Source organism: Marmota monax, unplaced genomic scaffold (genome assembly GCF_021218885.2).
Source record: "Marmota monax isolate L192 unplaced genomic scaffold, Marmota_monax_Labrador192_F-V1.1 WCK01_AAM20220418_F8-fsc00053, whole genome shotgun sequence".
Taxonomy (NCBI): domain Eukaryota; kingdom Metazoa; phylum Chordata; class Mammalia; order Rodentia; family Sciuridae; genus Marmota; species Marmota monax.
In genome coordinates, this window is record NW_026693153.1 from 2,506,173 (window position 1) to 2,518,051 (window position 11,879).

Consider the following 11,879-nt stretch of genomic DNA (forward strand, 5'->3'; position numbering starts at 1 on the left):
GGTTTTTGTATATGATAAGAAACAGGGGTCAAGTTTCAGTCCTCTCCGTTTGTTGAGGCTCTCCTTTCTCTAACATGTTTTTGTGCTTGTGTCAGTTCATTGGCTCTAGAGGCATAGGTTTATTTCTTTGATTGCTTTTCTGTTCCATGGGTCTGTGTGTTTGTTTTTAGGCCAAAATCTTGCTGTTTTGCTTCCTGTGGATCTCAGTATGACTTGAAGTCAAGAGTGATGCCTCCAGCTTTGTCTTTTTTTGTTCAAGATTGCTTTGGCTGTTCAGGGTTTTTTGTATTTCCATATAAATTTTAGGATTGTTTTTTCTAGTTCTATGAAGAATGTCATTAATGTTTTGGTATGGATTGCTTTGAAGCTATAGATTGGTTTGGATAGTATGGACATTTTAACAATATTAATTCTTCAAGTCTATGAACATGTGAGGTTTTTCCTGTGTGTGTGTGTGCTAATTTTTTTTTTGTAATTTTCATTGTAGAGGTCTTCTATTTCCTTGGTTAAGTTTACCCCCTAGGTATTTTTTTAAAATACCCTAGGTATTTTTTTAAAGCTATTTTGAATGGGGTTCTTTCATGATTTCATCAAATTGATTGTTGATATATAGAAAAACAAAAAGGTTTTGTATGTTGACATTTGTATCCTATTACTTTACTGAATTTGTTTATAAGTTCTAATAGTCTTCTTAAGTTTTTCTGTGTCTTTATCCTTTTTTGTATAGGACACCATTAATTTGACTTCTTCCGTTTCTCTTTTATGTCTTTTATTTCTTTGTCTTCCCTAATTACTCTGCCTAAAACCTTTAGTATTATACTGAATAAGAGTGGTGAGAATGGATACACATGTCTTGCTCCTAATGTTAGAGGAAATTAGTGTTTTCAGCTTTTCTCCTTTCTGGATGAGGTTGGCTGTAGGTTTGTCATAGAGAGCCTTTATTTTGTTGATAAACAGTTTTTCCATCCCTAATTTGTTCAGGGCTTTTCTCATGATAGGATGCCAAGTTTTATCAGATGCTTTTTCTGCATCTGTTGTAATAATCATGATTTTAATCCTTTATTCTGTTGATGTGATATATTGTTTGTTGATTTGCATGTGTTGAACCATTCTTGCATCCCTAGGATGAAAACAGCTTGCTCTTGGTGAATGACATTCTGATGTGCTATTGAATTCAATTTGATAGGCCTTTGTTAACAATTTTTACATCTTTGTTCTTCTGAGATATTGGTCTGTGTTCTTTGTTGTGTCCTTGTCTGGTTAAGGTAATAGATTTATGGCTATAAAGAATGAGTTTGGAAGGAAGGGTTCCCTCCATTTCAGTTCTTTGCAATAGTTTGGGGAAAATTGATGTCAGTACTTCTCATTTAAAGTTTGGCTCTGGGCTTTTCTTTGTTGAACTTTTTATTACCTATTCAGTCTCATTATTTGTTATTACCTATTCATATTTTTATGTCTTCATGTCAGTTTTTGTGGGTCATCTATATCCAGACATTTGTCCATTTCTTCTAGGTTTTTCCAGTTTGTAAGCTTAGTTTTTCATAATAATCCCTGATGAGTCTTTGCATTTCTGTAGTTTTGGTTGATGTAATGTCTTGTTTTTGTCTCTAATTTGATTTATTTGGATCCTCTCTCATCTTTCTTGATTATTCCAGCTAAAAGTTTGATTTTGTTTACGTTTTCAAGAACCAATTGTTTTATTTGTCTTTATTATTTCTTGTTTAGTCTCTATTTTGTTTACATTGGTTTTGATATTTATTGTTTCCTTCTAAATTTGAGTTTGGGTTTGTTTTGCTTTTTGAAAACCTTCAGAGATACATTAAGTTGTGTATTATGTTAAGTTGTTTATTTGAAATTTTTTGATGCAAGTGCTCATTACTATACACTTCGCTAATAATACCACTTTTACTGCATCAAACAAGTTTTAGTATATGTTTCCATTTTCATTTGAGAAATGTTTAAATTTCCCTGTGACTTCATTGATGACCCCAGCATTCATTCAGAAGTCTTTTGTTCAGTCTCCACTCATTTGTTATACTATCTAAAATTTCTTTTGTTGTTGACTACTGGTTTTATTCCATTGTGATCAGGAAAGATACAGGATATGATTTCATTTTTTTTTAATTTATTCAACTTGTTTTGAGATCTAAAGTTCCATGTGCTGTTAAAAAGAATGTGTTTCTCAGCTATTGGATAGAATGCAATAAATCTGTAAATGTGTAAATCCACTTAATCTGTAGTATAATATAACTCCTTATTTGTTGATATTTTTCTGGTGATATGCATGTTGATGAATGTGGGGTGTTTAAATCCCCCACCATTGTTTTGGAACATTTCTTTCCCTTTAAATCTAAATAGTATTTGTTTTATAAAGTTGGTTACTTCAATATCGGGTGCATATAGATTTACAGTTATTAGATTTTCTTGCTGAATTGATCCTTTGATCATTATATAGTGACCTTTTTTTAACTTTTTGCAGTTTTTGTCTTAAAAGTCATTTTGTCATATGTAAATATAGCCATTCTTGCTCAGTTTAGATTTCCATTTGCTTAGAAGACTCTTTCCATCCTTTCATTTTCAGTCTGTGTATCTATGTCTTTATTGTGAAGTGATTTTCTTCTAGGCAACATCCTGTTGACTAATTTATCTATTTGGACAATCTGTATCTTTTAATTGGAAATTTTGACATGTTTATATTCAAGGTTATTGATAAGTAGGGACTTATTCTAATCATTTTGTTGATGTTCTGGTTATTTTGAATATTCTTTGTGTTTGATGACTTATTGTATTGATAATGTTTGATTCTCTTCTCTGATCTATCTTCAACAGGGATGTATACTGTCACATATTCTCATCATGGTAGTTATCTTTCTTCCACTTCTGGGTATAGAACTCCCTTCAGTGTCTTTGGTAAGGCTGGTCTGCTGGTCATGATTTCCCTCAGTTTTTGCTTATCTTGGTACATCTTTATTTCTCTATTTTTGAAGGTACCTTACTGGGTATAGTAATTGTGGTTATTAATTACTTTCTTTCAGAACATGAAGTATGTCACTCCATTCTCTCCTGGCCTGCAAGGTTTCTGCTAAGAAATTTGCTATTAGTCTAATGGAATGCCTTTAAATGTGATTTGACATTTTGCTCTTGGAGATGTTAATTTCTTTGTCTTGTACTTGATGGACTATAATATGCTCTGGTAAAGATCTCTTCTGGTCATGTCTGTTTGGGTTCATCTGGATGTGAACATTAATATCTTTCCCAACATTAGGGAAGTTTTCTACGATTATTTCACTGAATAAGTTTTCTAGGCTCTTAACATTTTTCTTATTACCTTTGAGTATTCCAGAAAAATGCTAATGTTTGTTCATTTAATAATGTCCCAAAGTGATTTTGAATGAATATATGACCCACATCATCTTAACTGTATACTTCAAAAAAAAAAAAAAGTCTTTAAGTTTTGATATTCTTTCTTTTGCTTGATCTAGTCTATTGTTGAAATTCTCTAGTAAGATTTCTAGTAAAATCTAGATTTCCAAGATTTCTATTTGGTTCTTTTACAGAATCTCTACTTCTTTCCTCAGTTCCTCATTCATATCTCTGCACCACCTTCCTTCCTTAACTTAATTATTTATCTATATTCTCTTGGATCTCTTTCGGCATTTTTACAATCATTTTTTAAAATTTTTTTGTCATGAATGAAATGCATGACATTCATAACAGATTCGGAACCTGTTACTAAAGAGTTATTATGTTCTTTTGGAGACATATTACCTGTGTTTTCAAATTTCTTGTGTTCCTGCATTGATAGTTGTACATCTGGTATATCAGATGTACATCTATCACCTCTATCACTTCTACAGAGTCTTCTTATTAAGTGGCTTTCTCATGAAGGTGTGTCTTGGGATTGGTTTGATATGCAGTATTGGCTTTGTTTCTAGTTTGACACCCTAATCTAATCTCCCTGTGGTTTCATTGGCAGTGATTAGTGAGTTTGGGCAGGGTGTGCCATATTGGAATTGGAGAGACTCATTGTCACTACAATGAGTGACCACAAAAAAGTGGGGACATCCTAGCAGCTCAGGCATGTATGGTGTAGAAAATAATGGGTGTGGGCTGATCACTGGATGGCTGTCCCTATAATAAGAGTAGCCTCTAGCACTGTCTTCTACCAGTCACTAGTGGGGACCTAGATGCTGCACAGGGAGAGGTGGTGGTGGCAACTGCAACATCCCCTCTCTGGTGCTCACAAGCAGTCCTGACAGCCATACATGGTCAGATAAGGTACACAGACAGAAGGTGGCTGCATAGGTAGGGTGGCAGCAGAACTGTGGTATTCTTCACTGCTGTTGCTGTGGTAGTACCCCAGTCTAAGAGTATAACCTCAACCAGAGCGGAGCAAAATTGCACTTGGCACCCCTGGGTGGGGCAAAAGCTGAAGCAGTAGAGTTGTTCAGGCCCCCCCAGCATGCCTTTGTGGGGGCAGCAGCAGAGGGAATCCCAGTGTTAGCTTCCTGCCCCATCATCAACAGGCAGCAGAACGCTCAGCACAGGAGGAAGGACACATTGTACCTGCCTTTAGTCCTGGCACTGTCTTAAGTTCACACATGTCTGGCCTCATTCTTGATCTAAGAGGGCAAGCACCCTACTCCCAAGCATGGTGCACTCCATTCCCTCTGTCTCAACACCAATCCCCTGCAGTGCACCAAGCAGGCATAGGTCAGAGTCACTCAAGAGTCAAATTGGGTTGCAAGGCAGCTGTTCTCCAAGCCACTGCAGTGAAATGTCTTTGGAAAATCTGGAAATGGGACTGCACAAGGTTTCTGATCCCTTAAGCAGTTCAAACCCAGAAAATAGCTCCCTTCTCAGATGTCTCTTGGTTATAGCACCCAGTGGGTCACGAAGAAATGATGTGAGAACTTTTTTAAAGGCAAAGCTAGCTACCTTGCAGGTTTTAGGTTACTTATCTAAGTGAGTTACAGGCTTGTGAGGAATGTGAACCTTTCCAGTAGCCAGGATTGCTAGCACTCTTGCTTTTACCCTTATCTCTACAAGTGGGAGACTCCTCCTCCCATGGGCGTGGAGCTGAGGCTGCAGATGCCAGCATATTTTGTGTTTTGTCCCAGCTCTCTGAATTACAATATTCCAGCATTCTTCCACAGTCACTTGCCTCAGAATGCAGCGCTACATGAATCACTTTGGTTCTTTGTGGAGGATACCAGTGATGGGCTCCTCTAGTCAGCCACCTTCTCCTCTCAGGTTCTTGCTTTTCTTGGTCTGGCTGATAAGTTCTTTTTCAGTGTTATCTGCCAAGATCAAGATCAGAGATACACATGTTTATCAAACAAAGTCATAATTCTTAACAGTTGCCAATTATGCTATTAGATGTGTCTCTAGCTGCCACAGTATCTTTCCCACTTCAGTTGAATGTATAACTGTTCCTTTTAAACATGCATGACATGTGTGTGCCTCTCAGTAATTTGTACAAAATCAAAATAGTAGTATTAGAGATCTCTTAGAAAATTACCAGCAGGATACAAGGTATTTATGACTTGTGTTTAAGTCTAGATGCTTTTCTTTCCTCAAAAGTACCTCAGAACAAATGATTTCAACATATGAATTTCATGATGGTTGATTAAAGGAAAACTTACTAGAATTTATAAGCATTTTTTAACATGATTAAAACCAAAGTATAATTTATTGTTCATCTCTGCCTGGTAATGAAAATATTTAACAGAAAAATGAATGGAATCACAAAACATACTAAAAATGCAATTTAGCAGACCATAATGATTTCAGATGTTTAATTACAGAGGCAAAACCATATAGATTTTAGCGAGATCAAGGAATTGCATGTTCTTGTATATGAGCAGACTTTAAAATACATTTCCTATAGTTCTGATATTTTTTAAAACTAGATACTATCCTCGAAGCAAAAAATTAAAAATAAGGCTATTATCTAATTTCATGTAGAAACAAATATGTTAATCCTGGTGCTTTTATTTTTATGTAGGTAATGCTTATATTGCCAGAATTGTGAATGGGATAATTTTTGTTTTTTTAGTTACCTTTTCATGGAAAAAAAATATCATCCATGTCTTTAGACACATTATTTCATATTTTCTTTTTAAATAATCAATTTTTATGACTTAGAAATATCAGTCAGTGTACAGTACCTTCTGAAGCCACTGGAATAGGTAGCAAGGCAGAGAGCTGGAGCCAGAGGGGACATTTTGTGCCTGAGGCATTTGGCTTGGAGCCACTTCACTTTTGCTTCTTGTCCTTGGATTTGTTGCTTGGCATTTTCCAGCTGTTAAATAAAGTCTTGTCTAGAAACTTGTCTAGAAATGTATAGCTGTTTGATGGCATAAATTTGACTTCTTATTTAATCCTTTTGAGTTTTGGTAACATAGGCTTTTTAAATACTGTACAGAATATAGCTATAGGGATGAACATACCCTGTCCAGTTAGCTAGGCCGTGCCCTGGGATCTGCATGGGGAGGGGCCTGGAATTAATTTTCTCTTAAGGACACTGTTCATTCATGGGCACCAATCTCATTGATTTCACTTTGAGAAACTACTATCATCGGGAAACTGATCTAGAATCCATTTCTTCACTCCTGATGTTTAATCTAGCCTTTCTTTTTCTCATACACATCCTGCTACATGGGAATCTGGATAAATTGTTGAGCACAGTGTCATGTTTAATTCTGTTCAACCTGTTGATTAATCAAGTCAAAGCCTCTGCTCTGTTCTTTTAATTTTTTTTCTCTAGCCTCAGTAAAGCATAGCATTATAGACCTGAAAAAGTAGGCAGGAAGAGACCATACAAAAAGTGTCTTGAGTTTCTCTGCTGTGACACAGGTGGGATAGAGGACGTTTGGGGGGTGTTCCTCATGTGTATGTATGAGCTTAGAGAGTTTCTTCTGGTAGAAACCTCCCAAGACTCTTCCTCTGGGGACCATCAGCCACAGCCTGTGCCAGTCAGAAAGATAAATTATACAGCTAAATAAAGTAAAACCTTCCTCTTTTAGACAGTAGTTTCCTTCTGTATCTCTCATTTCATATGATTTGAAAAATGTGAAATCTAAAATTGAATGCATAAATTTCTCGAACCACAAATACATATTCTACCACAACTTCTCTAATGTTCAAAATGGGAATGATATTACCTATCTCACAATGAAATGGAAAAAGGGTAAAAGTTTGTAAAGATAGTGGAAAATTATATTATTTTACTTAAAATAACACCATTATGTTTTAATGTCTTCATTTTTATCTGTTTCAATGGTCTCTCTCTTTAAAATCTACACAGATGGTTCACAAGCACCAGCCAGACCCCCCAAACCACGACCCCGCAGGACTGCACCAGAAATTCACCACAGAAAACCCCATGGGCCTGAGGCAGCATTGGAAAATGTCGATGCAAAAATTGCAAAACTCATGGGAGAGGGTTATGCCTTTGAAGAGGTGAAGAGAGCCTTAGAGATAGCCCAGAATAATGTTGAAGTGGCCCGTAGCATCCTCCGAGAATTTGCCTTTCCTCCTCCAGTCTCCCCACGTCTAAATCTATAGCAGCCAGAACTGTAGATACCACAGCGGAAAGAAGTTGACAAATATTCCAGGAGTACGGAAAGAGGATTGAGATGGAATTCAAGAGGGAGAGCATCTCGGGAGGGAGGCCAGAGTTGCAGCTTCACAGAAGTCTGTTACTTGCTCAGGATGTTGATTCTGCGGCTTCCTTGTTTTTGCTAGCCATACTTTTAAATCAGGGTTGAACTGACAAAAATAATTTAAAGACGTTTACTTCCCATGAACTTTGAATCTGTGAAATGCTTTTCCTTGTTTACAAGTTGACAAAGTTGAAGTTTGTTTTTGTTTTTGATACCTGTACTGTGTTCTTGACGGACCCTTTGTAGAGTGGTCAGGTCTGCTGTAACATTTCCCATCAACTCTTGCTGTCCATGTCAGCAGCTAAAGCACCTCTTCATTTTGGTCTCTGCCATCCATGCCCCAAGCCCAACCCCTAGGTCCAGTTCCATTTCTCTCATTTACAAGATGCTTTAAAGGTTCTTATTTTCAACATATCAAACTAATGCAAAAAAGAAAAACAAAATATGTATGGTCTTCACTACTGAGTCTTTTCTTTGGAAACCATCACTGTTGACAGATGGGAAAAAACCTGAATGTATAAAGCATATATTTGTCAATTAACTGCCTTTTCTAAGGGTTTTTTACGTAATATAGAGGAGATTCCCTTGGTAGGTTTTGTAACCTTTAATTTTCCACATGTTCTGTCTCTGTCATCCCAGGGTGCCACAATGCTGTAAAAATCAAAAAATATGAGAAAGCAACTACTGCAGATGTGAGAGACATACACTTGCACAAGACAATGCCATACTGAAGTAATATAATGAGGTCCCCTGATACTTAGCCCTGCATTACTTTCAGGAGGCCATCTCCCCAAAATATATTCAACTAAAAATAAAATCATGGACATATCTTTTCCAAAGTGGAACAGATTTCATTTCCTATTTGTGCGATCAGACCCTGGTTTCGAACAGCCATGGGATCCACTTCACATTGCAATGGGATTATTAAATCTTTGATGCACTGTTAAGTTCCAATGCTACTGTGGCAATGTTTTTGCAAAGTTCTTAGTAAATTTCTCTTTCCAAATTCGGGTTCATATTTGATTTGTAGATGCGATCATTGTTCCACATTGCTTCAATCAGTCAGGTAAAAGAAGTTAATATAATTTTGCCTTTTTTGCAAAATAGGTTTCTTCAGAAACCATGTTATTGCTTTTAATAAATCTATAAATATTTATTGAGCATCTACAATTTGCTTGGCATTATTAGGCACTGTGTTTTTAAGCACAAACTCTCACAGGCTGATTCCAATATAATTGGTTTGTTATTTTTTATATGCATTTTTGATAGCAGAAGTCTCTGATGGACAAAACCTGGAAGGTTTCCATTATAGCCTCAGGATTTTCCAATAGTTTTTTTTTTTTTTTTTTTCCATTCCTAATGAGAAGTTAGTGAATAAATGAGACAGACAAAACTCTCCCTATATAAAATGCCTGAACCCACAGAAAGTTTTCTAACTATGGACAAATTGTGGGTTTCAGCATGTTTCTACCACTCCATTCTTAACTTCACCCATCACTTTTGTGTTGTAAAAAACAAGAAATGCATCAGAGAGTGAGACTCTCCTCAGGACATGATAGGACATCAGCTAGGTCTGATGAAACTAATGTTGTACAAGACTTGTGCAGACAGGCAAGTTGACCCAGGGCGGGGGAACTCACAAATTCCTTTGCAAAGTGACACACACCCTTTCTTTACAGTCTGGCTTTCTTGAGGACTCATAGGCCATGCATAGTTTGTACTCTTGTATGAATTTCTTCAGATGACTAAGCTGGTTATATCCCTAAAGGGGGATTTTTAAATTTGCCTTAGATGCTGTTCCTTTGAGTAAATAAGTACCATTTTTTCACACTTTTAGAATAGCATTGACAATTCTCTTTTGCTTTGTGAACTCCATGTTATGAGTTTTAACTTGTTTTTTTCAGTTTCTGATGTCACATTGGAATAGCACTGTATATTTTGGGCTTTTTATGACTTACCAATAATAGGTGAAGTCGAAAAGCCAAAAGCTGCCACTTTTTTTGTGATAATGTTTTAGAGAATGAAGTAAAATAAGAACATTAGGAAACAGTACATTCTCATTCAGTTTTCAAGTAATAATGAAAATTTTCAGTGAGAAATTTAAAAGACAAGACATAATGATATAGTAAATTTGGACCTGAAAATTTTTTTGGAAGGGGACTTTTACAGTTTTCTAGCCTTCACAAAAATCTCTTTGCATCTTGTGCTCAGTAGCAGCCATTAGTTTTATCATTAAGTAAAATAAATCAAAAATTTATATCAAATGGAATAAGGGAAACTGTCACACTATGGTGAAAACTCATAGCTACATGTTGCCTATGATGTCATGCTTATAAAGAATTTTTTGAGGAGATAATTAAACCAGATTTTTTATTATATATAGTGACATCCTGTTAATAGGAAATGTTCCCAAATTTCTTTCACTGTAATCCAGTAAGTTAGACCTTTCTCCCAATTCTTAAGATTTGGTAAAATTATTCTTTAAGCCAGTATTTATTATTCTTGAGATTACAACACAATCATGACCAATATTAACCCCCACAACCGAATATGTTCTGGGGTAGAACAATTTATCATAATATTTCAGTACATTTATCTCCATAATCTGTTTTGAGTTTATGTTCCCCTAGATATCTGATATTCACAGCCAAATTTTCTAGAATTGAATCAAAGCATTTTATGCTCAACTTAGAATTCCTTCCATGAATGCAGCGACAAGACCTTTAGCTCTGCCCCGTCTGTTTCTCTGCCCACATTGCAAATAGTCTTAATGATGGAGCCCCAATTGTAACCTCAAAGGGCTCATTTGTTAACTTGGTATTTCACACACCAAAAACAACTTGCAAAGGTGTCTTCATAATGTGAACTTTTAAATTTTTCAGTTCCAGAAGCATTTCCTGGACATATTTTTTCCTCTTACATTTTCAACTTGAAGCTTTAATTTGCACTGAATTATCTAATCTGGTTTCAAAAAAAAAAAAGTTTCAAACTCATCCATTTGGAAGCAAATTACCGTTAGTTTTAAATAATACAGGTACTGCCTGATAACCTGGTATTTTAGTGTTTCTAATGAGAGTTTCCAGAAGAAGAGGGCAAGAGAGTGAAGTGTTTTCTTTCCCATGACCATTTTGTTGTTTTTTAATGCCTTTTAAAAAAACATGTCCAATGTGGCAAAATAGTTATGTGTTTGATTAATTTATATTTTATTCATTCTTTTTCAATTCTGGTTATTTTGTACCATCGAGGACTTTATCTGTTCTTTTAAGGTATTTTATAAAATGAACGTTAACAAAATGTTGAGTTGGTATTTTATTTTTCAAATGAATGCAAGTATTTCTTTCAGAGCATTTATACATTGTGATTAGGCTTCATATTCAGAAAAAGACATTAATTGCTAGCTAGACAAAGGGGTGTGAGGTGTCTATCCTAGATGGTTTAGTTATTAAATACCAAGACCATGTAACTTTAAGGAAATCTAATAGATAAACTACCCTCATACCAAGACCTCAAATGAAGGTTATATCAAAGTTCCCAGTAATAAAAGCCATATTTGGGGAAAGGCCAAAGTTCTTTGAGATGAAATACTAGATAATTGATAATTCCCAATCAACAGTTATATCCTCTCTTAAAAATCCTGACATTTCTAATCATTGGAAAAATATTGGAGGGGGGACAGATTTTTTAAATGCTAATTTATTTTATATCAAGAACCATAGAATATTTTTCAATTAATTAGGACATGCAAAGTCAGACATAGCAATAGTAATTATTCCCTTGAAACACAGACACTGAAATGGAAGATACACAAGGAATAATTTGAGTAAAATGAATGCTGTGTGAAAGTCACCATATTGTACTGGAATTGCGTGTTTATGCTAAGTGCTTAAGAATGAATTATTGGCCCCTTACTGTGAAGAAGGAGCTTGCTATTGAAGCCTTCAATACTGTCAACAATCATGCTTCTTTTAGGACCCCGAGAGGAAAAGCTGGATGACAAATTCTCTATGGAGACTATAAAGTCACTGGCTGTTCAGTATTTTATCAGCCTAAATAATGAGCAAAGTTTGTTGTTTAAAAAAAAAAAAGGTGACGAGGTAAAGCTTCTCAATGAGGAACAGCACACATGATAAAACATTGTTATTTGGGCAGAGGGCAGAGGTAGTGAGCCTGAGGATGGGAGAGGAGCCAAGGGAGAGAAGGGCTGTGGGCTTG

At 35.7% G+C, this 11,879-nt stretch overlaps 1 protein-coding gene across 4 annotated transcripts in view; it reads left to right on the forward strand.

Moving 5' to 3' along the window:
• The window catches only part of Cblb (Cbl proto-oncogene B), a 205,089-nt gene extending 194,128 nt beyond the window's left edge, over positions 1-10,961 (forward strand). For all 4 annotated transcript variants that reach the window (XM_046455296.2, XM_046455295.2, XM_046455298.2 and 1 more), the window contains one exon: positions 7,310-10,961. In XM_046455296.2, the coding sequence (XP_046311252.1) occupies positions 7,310-7,569 (260 nt within the window). In that variant the 3' untranslated portion in view covers positions 7,570-10,961. The remainder of the gene's footprint in view (positions 1-7,309) is intronic.
• The last annotated feature ends 918 nt before the right edge of the window (positions 10,962-11,879 follow it).